The following is a 20,793-nucleotide window of genomic DNA, read 5'->3' on the forward strand; positions in this document are numbered from 1 at the left end:
TATTGTTAATAGATGTTTTGAAAAATTATTCTTTCTGTAATTCTGGGTCTTAATCCAACTGCCTCGTTTGACTATTTTAAATAATAAGTGGCGACGCAAATATTTTGCTATCGGTGAAAAATATTTTATCAATCTCATTGGACACCCATTCCATTCCTTCTCAAAGAAGCGGGAGTGAGTACACTAGTTTCACGACATAAATGGCTACCAGCAAAATTCTACTTCCGACACATCTCTCTTCAATTATACTGCAGCTTATCACCCTCCATCCAGCTTTTCACAAGGTAAAATGACTCCACTTATTCCATTTATGCATAGATGCATGACCAGCAAGAATATCTTTCAAGATAAAGTTATTAAATAACACCTTCCAACTCAAATCCCTTCAAATGTTTAAATTTATCTTGTCTATTTACCATTCTACCTTACTTTGGGAGCTACGTTGGCCCACCTAAAGAGTGGCCAACAAATATGCCGTTCAGATGCCTGTATAACGAAAGGTCATTCACCAGGTGGGCATCGAAAAAAAATGGAGAGGGAATAAATATCTCCAAAGGGTACACGATCTCAGGACGTCTTCCTTCTCATGCATCTGTCTTTACAACCAAGGGATTGGCCACTTTTTATCCCCCAAACATTGTGCTACAAGCAGCGACCACTATAGCTGTCTAAAGGAGAGCCATTCGATCTCTCTACCTCTTACAAAAGACACTTTGAAAATGTCGGAGAATCTCTCTTCTTGACCAAATTGCCGAATCAAGTCAGTTAGTTAGGTCTCTCTCATTCATTCCATTTCAGACAGGAATAACGAAAATGAACACACGCAGACCAGCCTTCCAAACAAACGCTGAACCAAAATTTCATTTCGCATCTTAGCCAAGCCTTCCTTAACGAAAAGCTCAACAAAGAACTCATGGAAGGGTTGATGATGGATCTCAAGATTACCGTTCACCAATCATCACCTGAAATCTCGATGTACTAATTGCCAGGCTCAGAATTAATCCTCTTCCGATCCATACCGTCCATACTGCGAAGTCGAAAGATAAGGATTGGTAAAGTTCTTTAAGAGCATTCTGGAATGTCCATCATTCCAGAATGCTCTTAAAGAACTTTACCAATCCTTAGATTTTCAGAATCCAGTATATACTGATATCGTGAACTTGTCCTTCAATCTTCGGGCCAAACTTCAATCCCTCTACAAATTCTTTCAAGCCATCAACCGCCTCAAAGTCAATACCCTAAGCTGCATTAATGGAAATACAAAGCTATAAGCTAATACAACGAGCTCGTCGCACACTTCTGTTCTATAATCTACATTCTATTTTGAAGTCTGAAACATATTAAACTTTTCTTTGTTTGAAATAAGCTTGTTTCGTATTCATTGTTGCTTCTTCTTACGATATTTATGTTAAATGTTTTATTAAATATTTAATAATACGATAAAGAAATCTTTCTTGTTTTTCCTGGGTACTAAAGTTTTCTTTCATTTTTGTTTCTTGCATTGTGTTTGCTGCGTATTGTAATTTATTTTATTGACTACTTTAAAAAATATCGTTTAACCGCTTTCTTTACCAATTTTTTTGAAAAAAAAAATGTTTCAAACTTGGCAACTGCCCAGAAGTTGCCAAGATTTGGCGATTATTCTGCCACTGATCATGATACGGAGATTTTCCCTTTATTGATATTACATGATATGCCCCCTTTCTAAAGAACCTCCAAAGGTCTGTATTGTGTACAAAGGGTACCTCCAAAAAAAAAAGAGAAGATTTCCGTATCGTGTTTTGTTGCAGAATAATCAAGTCTAGACAACTTTCAAGCAGTGGTGCCAGGAAAATTTTTTTAAAAAAGTCGCAAAAGAGCTCAGAATTAAACATTCACAGTGGGAAGATTTCTGTACAGCAATCTTCAGAAAAATAATCAAGTCTTGGCAACTTCCCGGCTTATATACAGACCTGGGTGAACTTCATGTTTTTTTTAAAGAAAAATTTAAATTTTATTTTGGTGCCTTGGTAATTGTACGCTGGCATGGCTGATCATGACATAGAAATATCCATTTTAAGTAATTCAGAGTATTTAATTTATTATCTAATTTTTACTAGCTCAGACTGTTTCTGATCCAGATTTGTTCTTTTAATTATTTCAGTTTTATTGCTTTCAATATACAAAATGAAACCTCTCAAATTATATGTAATGTATGTTTTAATTATATTAAATTATAGTTTGCTTAAATTATCATCTTTAAAGTTAGACATGATTTTTGAAGTCGCCAAATTTTGGTGACAATCGGAAAGTCGCTAACGAGTTTCTATAAAAATCTTAACAGAAAGAGACCAACTTGAAGGGTACGGGGTTTGCCAAATATTAGGTTTTTAATAAAAATTCAACTTTTTGTGAGGATAAGTGGGTTTTTTCATAAAAAGACCGAATTTGGATATATTGTACACGCTGAAAAAATATTGCTTGATTTTTACCAAAGGAATTCAAAGGTATGAAAGAAAATAACTTTTGCATTCATTTTTCGTCCTTCCAAATGTATAATGAATTGCATAACCATGAGCTTACTGAAATCATTCTTTGATTAGTTTTAAATTATAAATAAATACATAATTTGCTTTAAAGTTAATGGAATTTTTCGGAACATTGTATACATTCATGAAATGAAATGTATGTCTCTTTTTGTAGCACATGTTATGTTCATTTCTATATTTAGACGCAAAAATTCTTTTTATGTCTTAGAATAATATGGATGATTGATTGAATGTAAACAATGACAAGCTTCCTATAATTGAAAGGCATTTAGAAAACTTCCGATCTATCCCTCCCCTTATGTTATGCTTACGAGGCGGTGTGTGAACAGGCTTCATATTCTAGGAAAATTTATTATTGTGATTTGTGTTGAAAGTTGCGCATGATTTTGCGATTCATAAGAGTTTTCTGTAATTTATAAATTCTAACAGGCCGTGAGCCTGAAAAAAATTTAAGAAAATTAATGTCACAACATAAAGTGTAAGGTGCTGTGTTTTGAATGTTATGCCTTATCTGGCTATATTAATGTAAAATAGCACTGTTGTTTATTTTTTTTGGACAGCATCATAGCATGCTTCTGAATTCATTTGTGTTACTGAAATTTAAGTGTAAAGGATGTGTTATATTGTAAACACTATACATTATAATAATATTGGATGCTTGTTTTACAAGCTTAGACGTAAAAATCTGTCAGAGGTAGTAACCTAGAAATGTTACAATGAGTTTTAACCCTTAGTGGCATCTGTGCTTAGCTTCACACGGTCAACCATCCATAAAATAGCAACTTTTATCATTATTATATTTTTTGTTTTTATATAAATGAAAAAAAAATTGGAATATTTGTTTTCTAACAGGGATGAAATTTTTCCGCTTTTTAGCTGATTTCCGCTTTTTTCACTTTTATCACTTGAATTTCAGCTTTTTTATCAAATATTCAGAGTTTTCTAAAAATTTCACTTTATTTTCATAAGTATTTCGCTTTTTCAGAAAATTCACCGATTTTCAAAGAGAAACGGAAAATTCAAACTACATAGCTACCAATCATTTCTCATTTTTACTTATTTTACCTATTTTCTCCCCTTATACTCGCAGCAGATAAGATTTTCCGAATTTTTTACCCGCTCTCCAGATAGATCCGATTTTTGTAGTTCAAACGAAACTGCTTCTGACAAGCCTTTTAGAGGTCCCAAGCCTGGAATCTGCTAATATCTCGATTCTTATTCACACGATTTTAATATCAAGCATACCTTTTCATATTTGCGTGTTGTGATTCTGATTCACGCGATTTGAATATTGTACCTTGCGATTCTTATTTACGAGATTTAAAAATCCGATATTGTGATTCGTATTTACACCATTTTAAAAACCTATGTAGCGATTTGTATTCACGCAAGTTTAAAATTCAATGTCTTGATTTGCTCATGCGGCTTATAATATCAAACATTGATTTTCGTATTTATACGTGATTTTAAAATAAGGCATTGGGATTCGCATTCACGCATTCTAAAAATTATGCATCATAATTCTTATTTATGCAATCTAAAAATTACGCATCATGATTCGTATTTACGCGATCTAAAAATTATGAATCGTGATTTGTATTTACGCGTTTTAAAAATTCTATATCCCAGTTTGTATTTTCTCATTTTCAAAATCGTATATCTAGTTTCATATTCATGTGATTTCAAAATCCATAATTGTTATTCATATTCACGCAATTTTAAGATCAACTATCGCGATTCTTGTAAGAAGTAATTTTTTTTAAAATTAGTTACTATAAAGGTGACTGTTTTTCTAACGACGATTATTAGTATATGTAAGTGTTACAACATCAGAGAAACTGGAAGGGAATATATTCAAAACTTACATTCTGTGCTTGCAAAGAAGAAAAAATAGGATTTGTCACAAGATGTTTGAAGATGGACTAACGACTAAATATAGCAAACATAAAAGATATAGCAAACAAAAGCAATCACTTAAAAAGGGATTTAATTAAAAAAATTTTTTGGGGGGAAAAAGAGTTAATTAACTCATCATCAAAATTTTATTTATAATTGCTGTTATTTATGCTATAAAATGCAAAATTCTTATCAAATAAAAAACAATTATCTAAACAGTTGCTGATTGTCATGTAATTTTTCAAACTAAAATAGCAATTTTTGTATGTTAAGGAGTTACTATATATTTCTACTTCACTGTTATTGATATGTTTCAGAGGGCTGTAGTTAGATTAGACTATAATATGAACATAATGATTCGGTCCATTGTTAAAGTTTTTTTTTCCAATATAATTTAAAAAGTAATATTACTGATATATTTGCTATAAATCACATAACAGTATTTATTAAAAGAAATGAAATATTAATATATATTCTCAGTAGTTTTAATTTGCTAAACAAGGTAGTTTTTCAAGTAACAATTATCTCTTATGTAAACTGAGGAAAAATATAATTTCCAGCTTTATTTTCTCATATGGTAATTTTTATTTTCACTAAATGTTAAGTATCAATGTAATCATTTATATAATAATAGATTAGTACATAATTGTATGTCAACACATTATTTATAACCTTAAACTGTCTGGAATTTATTATTAAAGGGTTGCGTTTGCGTAAAATTTACTGACGTGCAAATTCAGCTTTTTTGCCTTTTGGCTAATCTCATCCCTGTTTCTAAGCATATAGTTTAAGACTTTAATGAACATTTAGACATGTTCATTAAACTTCGTTAATAATTATGTATGAATGAAATTACCCCAAACAACCGATATCTAAAATATTTATGCAAATTTCATTAATAAATAATTTTATTTTATGTTGACTAGATAATTTAATCTTTGTTTTGTAATTAATAAAATTTTTATCAAATGAAGTATTAGGAAATCAAAATAAGATTTACAAATAATATATATAAAATACAGTTTGGATGCTCGTTAAAATGTAAAATATAAACTTAATCTCATGTCATAATATTTTTATTAAATTTAAAATATCAAAAAGTCTTACTTTATTTCTTTTTATTAAAAGTTTAAAATATAATAAGAAAGTTTTCAGTTCAGTTTCAATATTCTCAGTTTGAACTTATTTAATCAAAAAGTCACACTTTATTTTTTTTTAATAAAAATATTTAAACATAATAGAAAGTTTTCTTTGCAGTCCAGCTTCAGCATTACTCACAGTTTGCACTGAATTAATCAAAAATTAGAAAATATTCCTTATATATTTTAAGAAACCCTGAAGGATTTGTAATCCAAATAAATTATGCAATAAAAGTAATGTGTAAGCATATTATACCATAATTTGTTTTACGGATAAGTATAATTTAACAATGTTTTTTTAACTATGTATTCTATTTCCCCCCCCCCCCCNATTTCCCCCCCCCCCCCACATATTTAGTTTATTTGTATTAAATTTGGTTTGAGGAATCAGATTAGTGAAATATGTTTGGCTTCATATAACTTAGTATAAAAAATTACAGAGTTGAACTTATACAATAATAAGTTAATAATTTAAAAAAAAAATTGAAAATTATGAAATTTTAAAAAACCCACTTGGTTATAAGGATGAATTTTTTTCAAGAGGAGTCCAATCTGAAAAAAAAAAAGTTTTTTTTTTTTTTGTTTGGTTCCTTTTTGAATTTTTACCTACATATTCTTTCTCAAATTTTTGCAAGTACAAAATCTCATTGTCCCATTCACGATTGTATTTACCTTGAAGGTTAGAGTGCATAATCGGGTGACCCTAAGTTAAACAAATTCCGTTCGATTATTGCTGAAATGCAGTTTTTGGTTATCATTATATTCTTTGCTTTTATTGACTTCAACTTCCGGTTATCACAATTTTTGTCTACCGTTGTGTGATATGTTCTTGGTTTATTTTCATTTTTATTGTTTGAAAAAAATCTCTAAAAATAAAAGTAACACCTGATTGTAAACTTTTACCACCATAAAAAAGTAATGATATGGAAATGTACCCTATGGTTCATTTCTTATAATTATGGGCGACAATTCCATACCATGACATTTCATAAACTCTTTGAAACATTAGCAGTGATTTCGCTAGACTTTAGCAACTACGAGTCCAAAAGACTCTTAAATTTCTGGCTGTCTTTTTACTTAAAGGGGGTACCTTTTAAAAATAATATATCATTTAAAACATTCTAAATTTTCCAAAGTTAAGTTTTATGAGAAATAAAGTAAATTAGCAAACCAAGTGATGTTTTAAAAATTTAGAAAAATAAATAATTTAGAGGAAAGGTAGTCACCATATTCAGAAAAAAAAAAACTGTGATATTGAGCAGACTATAATTTTTCTACCTCTTTATCCATCTATTGACCTGCACATTTATAAGGACTCCATCTACTTATAGAGAAAACAAAGAATTTAAAAGCAAGAGAAGTAATATTGTAATATTTGAAATAAAATTTTTAGTAAAAATTGATCCAACACTTGCCCCAAGATAGACCTGAAACTAAGCACTCGCCACGCGGCAAGTTAACAAAAAAATGGCGACTTAAATTAAATATTCTATCTAGTCTCTTTCATCTTTTCTCTCTCTTTTTCTGAACATTGTTTAATGATAAGAGTAAATCAATGCAGAAAGATTCTGGAAATCAGGATTTTCATTAAAATGTCTTATGTTTCGATTCAAAATTTTGATCCTTCAGAATCCCCAACAATTGGTGATGTAAAGATTCATGTTAAAAGAAAGTTCGTTTAAAATTCACTTATTTCAAAGTTGTAATGCATACATTAAGTGAATTTTGCTACCCTAATTTTTTTTATACAAAGTCATTAAGTCTAACTAAATGTTGCCACATATTTATATTATTTTTATTGTTTAATTAACTTTATGGCCTTAGATTATTCTTAATATGATTTTTTAAAAAGAAATATAATTTAATCCAAGCAAAAAAAAGAAAACAAATAAATAAAAAGTTTGCAAAAGGTGACCGTTAAAGGAAAAGGGCCTATCTATATCGGTCAGACTCATTAAGTTTGAGGAAAAAGGGACTACTACGTTAGTCTACCGGCCACTGGCTATAAACTGAAAATTTAAATTTTCAGGTCCATTAGAGCAGTATTGCAATTTGAAACTCTGAATTAACATTTTCCCCTAAGAACAATTTTTTTTTCATGTTCCCACTACCACTTTTGGTGTATTTGATAGGATTAGTGTGCTCGAAGAAAAATTATGAAATTTGGTGTTGACTGCGCTGAGTTACTGTGCTTTACTTTGCTGATTTTCTTGTGGGGGATGTTTAATGACAACAAATAAATTTATTTTCATGCAGTTATTAGGTGAATCAGGATTCGAAAACTATTCTTATCTGCGAGTTTCAGCCTATTTTTATGCAATTTAGTTAAGTATCATGTCATAATTTTAGCATTTAAGTTTTTCATATTGATAAATTTTAACTTTTTTTAAAAAAATTTAAATTATGTTTCATTTTTTAATTAAATTTCATATTTTTCTCATTCTAGTTTATTCAATATGGAAGAGAATAAAGCTGAAGCAGATAGTTGTAAGTGTTCACTTTCTAAGAATATTTATTTATAAAGAATCTTTATAAAGTAATATATATAATTTTATGAGTAATCTTTATTAAAGATTACTTTGTTCCTTTTGTTGCATTTTTTTAGTATGAATTTGATTTTAGAATTATTTTTACTCATTAAGATACAAATATGTATAATATACATTAACGCATAAAGGCGGTTCGCAGAAAATATGTCACCCTTGTGGAAATTTTTTTATGTTATTAGAAAAGAAGAAAAAAAAATTCGTTAAGAGTCCTTTATTCTGGCGCACAGGCCACTGTGGCAGTGATTGATATGAGAATTTTAATTCTGCTTTGTGCAGCTGCACTTTTCTCGTGATTACATCAGTTGTATTCGACTTTCAGGGATGAGTTTTTCTGTTTTTTTTGTTGTTTTTTTTCCTACTTATACTAATAATGAATAAAAAAATCTGTGTGTGTAAAATTTTTCTTGAATTCCTGAGGGAAAAAAATTACTTTTTACGCTTTTTCATACCGATGCAAACATGATTTAAAATTACATTCACTTGATTCGTGTTCACATGATTCAAAATCACAAAGTGATTCTAATTTAGGACCCTGTTTAGTTATTCATAGGATTTAAAAGCTCTGATTATGATTCGTGTTCAAGTGACTTGGAGATTATACATTGAAATTCGTATTCACGCGATGTTAAAATCTAACAGTGATGTTCGTATTTAGGCAATTTCTTAATTAAATATTGAGATTCGTATTTGCTTGATTTAAAAGAAAAGATTATAATTTGTGTCCAAGTGACTTAGAAATTATGCATTGGAATTCATAATAATGCGATTTCAAAGTTAAACATCGGGATTTGTGTCCACAGAATTTTTAAATCAAACATCAACAATTTGTATTAACTCAATTTTAAAATAAAATAACAAGATTCATATCCGCACAGTTTAAATTATAAAATCTCATTTTGATATTTTTATTAAAATGATAACATTCTGATTACAATACTAATTTATTATCTTTTACTAACTGTTATTAATTTTCTAAATATTTTTTTTGAGATCATGTATGTAATTTGATTTGTTTTAATAGCAGAATAATGAATTTTGTGGTTCTTTATTTTTAAAATTGCATAAAAGATTTTGCCCTTTTATTCATATTTTTTTTATTTATCATGCATATTTAAGTCATTGCTTTAGACATTTTTAAACTAAATGCCATCTTTATTCCAGCATTAGAGACTGTAAATAAAATTGAATGTGCTGTATGCCTCCAGCCATGCGTACAGCCGGTTATGTTACCTTGTCGCCATGTATTTTGCTTTTTATGTGTAAAAGGAGTCACTCATCAAAGTAAGCGGTGTGCCATGTGCCGACAGGTAAGCGTTTAAAATATTGAACTGTTAATGTTACAGTCTATATTTTAGAAATGGTTCCCAAAATGCATAAGCTGGACCTTTTATTTTTAGCTGAAGAATTTTTGCAAATATATAACAGTTTCAAAATTTCTGCTTCAATTTCAGGATTCTCATTTAATGAAGTGTTTGAAGGTTTTCAGTGACTTTTTTTTTTAAAAAATTGAGATTTTTTTGGGAAAACTTCTCTTTTTAGTCTTTTTTAACTGCAAACATTCATTTTTTTTTAGAAGTCTTTAAATTTCTTAGAAATGAGTGAAGGTGCCAAGTACAAAATTTTTTTTTTCTTTTTCGAAAATAGTGCATTTGGCAATATACAGTAGATAAGTAATCTTAAAATGCCTTGCTTTTTGTAGTTTAAATGAGCTTTATGGATTTTTAGATTTTGGAATTGTAAACTGTCAAGTATAAATTAAAGACAAAGTGTGATTTTCTTTTCTACGCTTAACATATAAATTTTAAATCAATTTTACTCAAGCTCATTTAAAAGTCACTTAGAACCTTTATCTTTTCAGCTGTTCATTGGTGTGTATAGCATACTTAAAGGTGAATATTTTTGGTTTTTATTTTTAAGAGCCCTAAAAGCTTTTTCTTCCATGGGTAACTTATGTTGCAAAATGACTTTGCCTGGGAACAAAAATGAGATCATGAAAATCAGAAAACAGTATGACGATAGGGACTTTGTGATAGGGATGCTCACCCTGCTGACTGTCAACTGATGTGCGATCTGCTAAAGCATCTAAACACTTTTTAAAAAATAAGAAAATGTTGAAAATTTTGAATCACACATTTGCATAGTAATTTTTTGAAGCTTTCAATTTGCACAGATTTTATTGGAAATCTCTCCTGTTTCTCCACAGCTTTTTCGGTGGTTATTGTTATGGAATCAATTATTGATCAGTTTTAAATTATTGATTTAATTATTGATCAGTTTTTTTTTTAAAACTGGTTCAATTCACAAATGCCCGAATTTCAATCTCTTTTTGACTTGCTTTATTTTTTCCAATTAAAACATAAATTTGAGTGATGTACTTATTTTTTGTACTTATTTCAAGATGGTTTTTTAAGTCCAGATGCATTTATTACACTATTATGACTCATAAGTTATGAATTGCACTTTAAATCTAATTTGGACATGCTTAATTTGTGCCGATTTCATCTTGAGTCAAAAGTTATTTTTCAGCAATTTTTACTTTGTGTTTTCACATGGTTTTGAAAATCTTGATATTTTTAATACAATATTATTATGAGCCTCAAAGTTGAGTCACACATATAACTAATCAATTTCTTACACGCTTTCTTTGTGCTAATATTATTGTATATCTAAATGGTTTTTTGATCCTGAAGTATATTAGCAAATAAATGTTAAATCTCATTTTATACTACAGTGGTTTTATTCAGTATGTCAAAATATGGCTTAGGCTCTCCGTTGGTAAACCTGATGTGCAGGTGGCCCTTCACTCAAAAAGGTTGTGCACCCCTATTTTATAATATTAATAAAATTATTAATGATTTAATAAAATTATTAATGATATCAAAAAAATCGTATAGGTTTAAATCGTATCTTAAAATTTTTTATAATATGAAAATGGTATATTTTAAGATATTTAATTTCAGTATAATTTATGTTTTTTTTATTTTAATGTTAAAAAAGACAAAATTAACAAGAAAAAAGCTTCTCAAATAAACAAACAATTTCTCAATTTTTAAAGCTAATTAATTTTTATGATATGAAATAAAATGCCAACCTAATCAGAAAACAAAATTGTTTATTTTTTTAAAAAAATTGGTTTATCCTTTATAATTGGTAATGTGTGTGTATATATATATATATATACATACANATATATATATATATAAAGTTCTTGATGAAGTATTTAAATTTTTAGGAAATTCCCTCTAATTATTTGGATAATCCTCAGTTAATTGAGAACACGCCATCAAAAGTAGCATTTGAGGGTTCCTATCAATGGTTTTATGAAGGCAGAAATGGTTGGTGGCAGTATGATGATCGAACTAGTTTTGAAATTGAAGCTGCATACAAGGAGGGAGAAGAGCAGTATGATTCTCTTTTAGTTTAAGAATATGCATGATGAATGATCAATCCCTAGCAATGATTTTATCTCTACTCCAGTTTGGCTCAAAATCGGTTCAGTATGGCGCCTATGTGAACATGCACCTAGGGACCCATATTGGGATGTCTAGATTTTTAATATGGGTGCTATGTAGGGCCAATATCGGCCTTTATGGGGGCCAATATAGAGCCTATGTTGGCTGAAAAATGAATATGAAATATCGGGTGAATCAGATAATTCTATATAGGACCGATATCGGAAAAATAACGGCCCTTTGAGTCCTTATTGAGTCAAGATATTTTGCTGCTAGGGATGTTTTAAAATTACTTAGTATGCTTAAAAAATTAAAATGATTTATTATTTTTAAACATTTAAATAAGTATTAATTTACTAATTAATATTTAATATTATTTGACTTACTATTAATTTTCCATTAGCTCTATGTGAATAATATTTGACTTTTCAGAACAAATTATTAAGCTTCTACTAATTGAATAATACATGGTTGGGGTTCGATTCCTATTGAGTTGTTGAGAAAATACTAAAATAAAACTAATAACTTTTATTTAAAAATAGAAAAAGAAATGACACAAGCAATGTTGCCATGATTTAAATCATGATTAAACTAATTGCTTTTTTTAAAAATAAATCATTAAGTTGATAATATTCTTATGCATTATTAATGAATATATTCTTTAAGTTGTGATTTTTTTCATAGTCAGATTTCAATGATACTGAAAGTTTTGTCTAAAGAAATAATGAAAGGAGTTGTATGTAAATTATTATATTTCAAAATGGTCTAATAAAGAAAAAAAGTAAGGCAAAATTTTTATTTTTCCATTAGTTGTATGAAATTCTGTGTGCAAAAATTTTTAATAGTTCAAGTGCAAGATGAGAAAAAGGCATTGAGAACAAGTTCTTATTTAACCAAAAACTAGAATATTGATTTTATGCAGTCAGTTTAATTTTAACATTTCATTAACGAAGTATAAAGTTTTAATATTATATAATTTTTAATTTAGTACCTTTATCTAAGTGATGCTTTTGTTTGTTTAATAGTAAATTCATGCTAAATTGTATTAATATTTTATTCCTATTTGAAACTAAGTATTATATATGTTACTGTGAATGATCGAAATGGGTGGCTGTTGACTTCCACCAATGAATGTTGATAATCACATAGTCGCTTTGGTAAATGTACGAAATATATACTAGTTTAGTGCCACTGCCCGGTATACATTTTCCCGGTGTGCTCTACTCTGATGTTTTTTGAGGTTCAGTGCCACTGCCCGGTATGCCCTACATCAATATTTCCTTAAGATCAAGTGCCACTGTATGCATTTAACCGGTACTTCGAACACTGATGTTTCTTCTAATCTATACTCAACAGATATTAAAATATTGAATAAATATAATAATATGAACGAATAAATTAATATTAAATCGGATATTACAAATATTTCGGACATTCGCCAAAACGACTATGTGATTGTTGACATTCACCGGTGAAAGTCCACAAATTTCTTGATTTTGATCATTCACGGTAACATATTCTCATCATTCCTGTGAATTTCGTAAACATTAACTGTACACAAGTTTCCATGTTATTGTGTTTCTGATTACAGATAGCTATTTTGGAAAGTTGGGACTTTTGTAATTTTACGTCTGTTAAAAAAATATCTCTAAAACTGTAACTATTTAAGCAGAAGCATAATTTTTTTTGTTTTTGTTTTAGATGTGAGGTTCTTATTGCTGGATTTCTTTATGTAATTGATTTCCCAAAGGAGCTGCAATTCAGACGATGTGACCCTTCTAGGAAGAGGCGCATCAAAAGAGATTTAGTTTCTATACCCAAAAAAGGAGTGGCCGGTGTCCGTGATAACCTAGATGCTGCCTCTGTTGACTCTCTGAATCTGGCTGGTATGACTCTTTCTGATCAACCTGATGAAAATGCAACTTGTTCTGTAGAATGTTGTGGTAACCTCACACATTTGCCTGATGAAAAATCATCTACCAATAACATTCAGGACATTCCGTCAGGGAGTTGAAAAAATGTTTTCTGTGATTGGGTGATGTTTATTTTGTGTATGTCGTGAAGTGAAACCAGAAAATTCAAGTGTTCACAAAAACTGACATCTTTAAAATGTTTCTAAATAGTCAGTAATGATTAATAGACTATTTTAAATAGATCTGCAATGTGTTTTAAAATTTCTCTAATCGAATTTAAATTTTCAATCCAAATAACTGAATTAAACAAACTATTTTTAGGTAAAAAATATTTGTTGCTGAAAATATATCTCTTTATTTTATATGAGGAAGTGTACTGAATATATTCATCAAGTTGCCTCTTAACCTAAAAGTTATTTTTCAAGTTTTAAACTATCTCTTTTTTTATCTTGATAGTTATCTCTTGACATTAAACAGGGTTCCCACGGTCCTTGAGAGTCCTTGAAAGTCCTTGAATTATTTTTTGCTAAATTTAGGTCCTTGAAAGTGCTTGAAAAACGTCTTAGGTCCTTGAAAAACTTGATAGGTCCTTGAATTTGTCGAATACTGCAGACGGCCCTTTTTATAAAACACCCGCGGATCTTTCTCGTTCTTTCTGTTTTGTTCCCGAGCTCTCTCACGTGGTTTTTAACGCCACTGTTTCTAACCGGACCTAGCGTCTTGGTGTCTGCTAAGCGCGCGGAGCACTCCAGACAATCGATGCGTTCGGGGCGAGACTCAACTTCATCTTCTGTCGCATATGCTTAAATCTTCTTTTTCTTATCGAAACTGGAATACTCACGAATTTCGTAACAATATGTACCTTGTAGTTTTCAATAAATTTGCCGTTTTACCATCTGCACTTGTCCAAACTTTATTGTAAAGCGTATTCGCAAAGGCACGGCTTCGTATTTGTGTTATGTATTTTAGACTAGTTATGCCTAGGAAGTGCTATTTTAATCCCCAATGGATGGATAATCAAGCTTATAAAGAATGGATTTTATCGATGCCCGAAAAGAAGTTCAGTGCCAAGTGCCGATTATGCATGAAGGAGATCGATAACGCTAAAATGGAAGAATCTGCTCTGAAATCACACATGAAAGAAAGGTAAAACAAAAAAGCAGTCTCATGCCCTGAGTTCTCTTTTTCCAAAGACATCAACATCTAATTCATCTGGTGTAAATACTCCTTCAACATCGTGTGCCCCATGTGAAACAGAAACTTTAGTGGCCGAGGTAACATTGTCTTCTTATCTGGTCAAAAGGAATGTGCTTGATGCTGAAATTCTCTGGAGTCTGAAGTGCATCACTAGTAATTATTCATGTAACTCCTGTGAAGGGATTAGTAAATTGTTCTCCAAAATGTTTGCTGATAGCTGTATAGCGAGACAATTTTTTTGTAGTGCCACAAAGTGAGCCTATTTGGGCTCCTTTGGATTGGCACTATACTTCAAAGGGATTCTTATAAATGAGCTGAAGAATGTTGATTGCTACACTGTACTCTTTGATGAGACGTTAAATCAGTCTCTACAATCTAAGCAGATGGACATTATGGTAAGGAATTGATAATAAAGTTTGCACTAAGTATCTTACCTCCCAATTTATGGGTCATGGAACTGCAGAAAATATTTTGTCCTCTTTTTACAAATGCATGGATGATGGTTAAAAGCTCTCTAAAATACTTCAATTATCCATGGATGGACCCTATGTCAATTGGAAATTCTATTAGAAGCTTCAGTGTGAATTAAAAGAGAAATATTCCCACCAGGTCATATTCATTGGCAGTTGTGGATTACACATAACGAATAATGCTTTTAAACATGGTGAAAATGGGATATGTTCCTTCTAATTTTTATTTTCAGAAAGAATTGTTGCTGCATAACATTTAGAGAAGGTTGTGTAAATTATGGATGAATAATTTCAGAAACGATGTTTAATAGAGGAGAGGAGGGGGTTATGGAATAGTCATGGAATATGGAATACCTAAGATTTAGCTCTGTCTTTCATGCAGCCTTCACATGGAAATACACAGGATTAAAGGATTTCACCATTAACACCTCATTACCATTAGTTATAGATTGTGCTGAAAATGATTTTGTGAATTAATATGTAAAACCAGTAGGGTTGTTTTTAAAAAAATATAAATTTTAGTCCATAATACATATACTCTCTTCTCTCTATATAGGCAAAGCATTTAGGTATTATATTTGAAATTAATTATTGCCACAACAAGCATTGTTGCTTCTAGTAAAATAGAAGAGAATAATTTTTAAAATTGGTCTTAGATTAAGGTCCTTGAAAATTTTGTTGAGGTCCTTGAAAAGTCCTGGAAAGTCCTTGAATTTCAATCTCATCATAGAGTGGGAACCCTGTTAAAGCTTTCTCTCTTTAACTTGAGGGCACACTTTCTGCCCATGATCTACTCCAAAATCTTAACAGTTTTCAATAGAACAAACTAAACCGTCTTAAGTATTAATGTATTATGATATGTTTTATAAATTTGTATTTACAAAATGGTATGAAAAAAAGTGGAAATTTTCAGCATTGAAAAGAGATTATAAAAATTATAATTTCAATTGAATTATTCAAATTTTGCAATTATGGGATCCATTTGTTTTTAAATGGTGAATGCCATTATCAAATCTTAATTAAGTGTAAAAAATAGGTTGAATACATCAAACTAAGCATCCTGAAGAGTTTAAAATTTTGAATAAAATCCTCCGTATTATTATATAAAAAAATCTGAAGATTTTGGAATTATTAATGTAGTGTAAACGAGGAAGGCTGCTGTTGAGATTGGCTGATTCGGTGGGGTCTGATTTTCTTGCAATTAATGAAAAGAATTGGATATCAAAGATAAAGATAGTCATTATGGAGAAATCTTCAAAGGAATGCTTTGACCCATAATGGGTAGTCTGGCCAGCTATGATGATGAATATAGTGTAAGCAAATAGAATAGAATTAAGTTTTTGCCTTTTGAAATTCATTGTAGAGACATAAAATTATTAGTCACTTAAATAAATGCTCAAGTACTCACTGAGAACAAGCTTGCTATTAAAACACCTGCAATTTCCATGATGAATATGAAAGAGAAATATATTCAAAATCTTTTAAACTCAAAAGCATTCTTTTAAATTCAAAAGCAATCTTTAAGTTAATAAAAAAGAAATTACTACAATTAGCGAAATCTTTTCGTTATTCAAATAAACATTTAAATTCCACAATTTTTCTTCTCAGTCTTAAACACGTTTTTATATAGTTAATTCAATTTGAATTTTTAAGTCATTTTTACATTTATGAAGAACTTTTAAGTATTTAAGAGAGTTTCAATTTCTAACCGTCTTATTATTCTAAAGTTCAGAATCTTGTAGATTAAATATATATACACATCACCCAGAGCTGGCCAAGCACCTGACCCTATTTTTAGAGCTCTATCTTTTAACAGCTGTGGTAGGGAATACCACATAATTTTTACTCTGGCAGTGCTGACATGCCTCTCTTCAAACTTTCACTCCACAACTAACTTTCAGCCATGACAAATTTAACATGCACCTTGCTCTGTATGCACACCAATTGTGTCCATCAGCGTCTATCAAATATACATAGTTGAGTTATAAAATAAATGTATAAATTTCAAAATTCAAAGAAAGTGATGGGGAATTTGTGCTGGTTATTGGACCTTTTGGCAATCTAAAACTGATTTGAAAAAAAGTCGATTATGCAATGTCGTTTATCTGAGTTAACTAAAATCTTGCAGAACAAGATCTCTAATTTTTTTAGATCCAAATGGGCAATATCCCTTTTCAATGAACACCTTGCTCAAAGGAGCATTTTAACACCTGCGCTAGCTTTTTTTTTTTTTTTTTTTGTAACTTTACAAGGAAAATCAAATTATCAAAGAAATCTAACAATCAAACGCTTTATTTTGGGCTCCAATCGAAAATCAAAAAGTTAGCAGCTTTGCCCCTCACCCAAACCTAACCTAATCTGTCAGAGTGTAAGCAGCATTGCTAACTAAAAAGTGTTTTTGCCTCTCAGTGTTGTCACAATATTCCTAAAAAGAGGCGTGTTGCCACTATAGTGATTAGAGCTTAAAATTTATTGTTTTAACATGATTATAATTATGATTCAACATACAATAAAATATGCAACATAAATTTCAAAAGAAATAACATGACAAGTTTTATCAAAATAAATTTTAACAACTTATAGGTTATTATAATTTATCTAAAAATTATTGCGCCACCTTCTTTTGATCTTTGATATTAAAATATTTTTATTTTCTAATTGAACTTGAATATTTTTTTGGTTGATGCTGTCATCAATATTTTAAATTAAATAAAAATACTTGTTTTGTTTTTACTGTACAGTTAGTAGTTTTGTTTTCTGAATAATTGTAAATGTTAATTTTTTGAGGTAAATAAAAAATCAATTTTCTCAGTACTCTCTTGTATTTGTTTGTAAATTGCTTTTCAATCTTGTTCCTCTATTTTTTAGATTTATTTACATCAAATACGTATATTTATTTTTAAGTAAATGAGTTACTGACTGTATGAGTAATATATTTTACTATTAAATGGTATCTAAGTGCGCCCTACATTTATATGATTCTGACTTTACGTTATCTAGCTTGGATATTAGTGTGGTATTTTCTAGTTTTTGTGACTCATTCGTCAAACTGTTTGTGCATCCCCAGTATAAATGTACCAAGAACATTATATCATAATATACGTTTATTTTTAATTTGTTTATATTTTAATAAATTTGATTAAGTAATTTTTAAATTTGTGTAAAGTGTATATTTGAAATGCAAAAATGGAGCAAGTAATAGTTTTCAAAAACCTGTCCTCGTTACAGGCATGTTTTTTATTCCCTGTGAGTAAACCATAATGAACCCTCTACACAAAGTCGACATTCACGTAACAAGATTCGGACAGTCATTTATGCTCCAAACGTTATTTTCAATCTCTTTAAAACTGACACCATTTTTTTTTTAAAATTTGAGAAGAAAAAAAACTTTTTATTTACATTTTTAAAAAAAAAATGCATCTTTTTAGCATTTTTTAAAGCGTGTACATTTTTTTACCTTATTCTTAACTAAAAATATTGTTAACCTATTTCACTCCTAAAGAATCACTCATTCTTATGCACCTTCCTTTATCATTCTTTTTAAAAAAAAAAAAAAAAAAAAAAAAATTTTTTTTAAAGGAAATAGCATTATATAAATTGCTGTAAAATTTTATATTACTTTAAAGATAATGCAGTTAAAAAAATGTTTTGTTTGTGATTGATGTACAAATTTCAACATTTCATTTATGACTACTATGAGGTTTTTATTCGTGTCATTTATTTTCAGCCTCAACGAATTAAAAAGAAGTTGTTTGATTTGGAATAAAATTTGAAGAATTTACAGCAGATGGTGTGTTTCTAATTTAGTATTCTTTTTTATTTCTTAAAATTCATTGTTCTCATTTTTGATCTTTTAATTATAGTAAGTGGCCACAATCTGAAAAAATATGGCCCGTATGGTTTCATTATGAGATAAGTGGAAATTGTTTGCTCCTAATGGCTAATTTCACTTTTTGCACATATACAATGTCTGATTGTGCAAATCTAAATAATTTTTATCGTTTACCTTAAGATAATTTTGTTTGAAAAATAATTTTTATTAATTATTGTTCTTTATCAAAGCGATGGTGATGAAAAAAAAATTTTATTACAAGGTGTAATAAAGGATTTTTGTTACTTTACTAAAATTTGAACAAAGTTTTCGAAGATAAAATTTAGACAATTTTAATTCTGAAATTCAAATGAAATTGATTGAATAGTTTATGAGAAATAAAGGTTAAATTCAAATTTTGGGATTTTTTATATATCTCTGGAAAATTGCAATTAGTTTGGTTAAATTTTTTTTTTTTTATCTTGTTGTTTATAATTATGTAGTCTGAGAAAATATAAACTCTTTAATCTTTTGTAATCCAATAATTTTCAAATATTAAGAAGTAAAATAAGGAAATATATTAAATTATTTGAAATTATTTTTGGCAAAAATTATCTTAGTGAAAAATCAATTTCGTTGTCAAATGTAAAAACTTATTAAGTCTTAAAGGGACAAAGTTAGATTCAGAGTTATTATGAGAAAAAAATATTATGGAGATGAAATTTTTGACTGCTCTCTTGACTAGACTATTGCTTGGAACTGTATTTTGCAGGATGATACTCCTATAATTAAAAGGTTGAAAATCTGTCAAAAAATTATATTTTTTGTAGCTTAAATTATCATTTTCATCTATTAAATAGTATGTTTAAGCTTTCCTCTCAAACCATTAGGATTTTATCATTGAATGTGAAAATCCAAGCATGAAACCAAAAGTTATTTAGGGTAGCTCGGGACTGAGCTGTGGAGAGAGTCATTGTCAGGAAGTAGCAAAACTTCCTTTCAGCATGCTGGTAGGAAGCTTCGTTAACTTCACAAATTTACCAGTGAATGTATACAACAGATCGGGTTTTTGCTGACTAAAAGCGCATCATGACCATATCTCATACATGGCTAGCGATTTGTTGAACTTGAACATTTTAAAGACACAGAACTGACTGTATAGATTACCTACCATATCTGTAACTGAGCATAGTTGTTCCCAAGGAATGCCAGGACATGACGCAAGCACTCATTGCAATGCAGGAATTAAAAATATTTTCTGTGTTATACCTATTTAAATATTACCTGCAGTACTCTTGTGGTCTGGAGGTTTGACTATGAAGCTCATGGATGCCTCATTTTGTCTGATTTTTGAGAGGAATGATATTAAAATCGTATTCAGTTACAATATTTCTCTTTAAAAAAAAAATGTGTGAAATTTCTTCCTTTGGCTAAATATTTTAACGTTCTTAGCTTAACTTAACTAAATTTAAATTGTTGATTCTTTTTTTATTTATAAAAAATGTTAGAATCTACATTTTAAGATTTCTGATCTTCGACAGAAACCATCCCTTGAACCAACCATACTTTTGATGAAGTTTCTGACCTAGATTTAATTCCCAGTTTGGCTGTGTACCTGTCTTAGTCAGTCAAGTTATTCATTTCTCCAGGATCAATAAAATGAATGCCATGCTCATTGGGGAGGATGAGAACTGTGGGCTTTTTATTTTTATATTTTGTAACCGTCGTCGAACAGCCGACCCAATTTTCGGGTTTACGCCTACTGATATTCAACTTTGTAGTCTTGTAATTTTGAATCCAATCCAAAAGACAAGGGAACTCCTGGATCAAGTATTGTG

The 20,793-nt window shown here is 29.6% G+C and overlaps 1 protein-coding gene across 5 annotated transcripts; it reads left to right on the forward strand.

Moving 5' to 3' along the window:
* The first annotated feature begins 1,282 nt into the window (after positions 1-1,282).
* Positions 1,283-18,930, forward strand: LOC107454268 (E3 ubiquitin-protein ligase rnf146). Of its 5 annotated transcripts, none has more exons than XM_071186208.1 (6): positions 1,289-1,407; positions 8,009-8,050; positions 9,274-9,419; positions 11,345-11,514; positions 13,266-13,450; positions 18,872-18,930. In XM_071186208.1, exons 2-6 carry the CDS (start codon positions 8,020-8,022, stop codon positions 18,883-18,885), a joined length of 546 nt encoding a protein of 181 aa, XP_071042309.1. In that variant the 5' UTR covers positions 1,289-1,407; positions 8,009-8,019; the 3' UTR covers positions 18,886-18,930. The 5 variants fall into 5 exon arrangements, with proteins under 5 accessions (XP_071042307.1, XP_071042306.1, XP_071042309.1 ...); XM_071186209.1 differs by having other exon boundaries at positions 1,307-1,467; positions 8,010-8,050; XM_071186206.1 differs by lacking the exon at positions 18,872-18,930 and having other exon boundaries at positions 1,283-1,467; positions 8,010-8,050; positions 13,266-17,958.
* Positions 18,931-20,793: the final 1,863 nt, after the last annotated feature.

This window comes from Parasteatoda tepidariorum, chromosome 10 (genome assembly GCF_043381705.1).
Source record: "Parasteatoda tepidariorum isolate YZ-2023 chromosome 10, CAS_Ptep_4.0, whole genome shotgun sequence".
Taxonomy (NCBI): Eukaryota; Metazoa; Arthropoda; class Arachnida; order Araneae; family Theridiidae; genus Parasteatoda; species Parasteatoda tepidariorum.

Coding starts and splice junctions, on each gene's coding strand:
- LOC107454268 (XM_071186206.1), top strand. CDS start 8,020: ATGGAAGAGAATAAAGCTGAAGCAGATAGTT. Junction 9,420..11,344: donor GGTGTGCCATGTGCCGACAG/GTAAGCGTTTAA, acceptor TTAAATTTTTAG/GAAATTCCCTCTAATTATTT. Junction 11,515..13,265: donor TACAAGGAGGGAGAAGAGCA/GTATGATTCTCT, acceptor TTTTTGTTTTAG/ATGTGAGGTTCTTATTGCTG.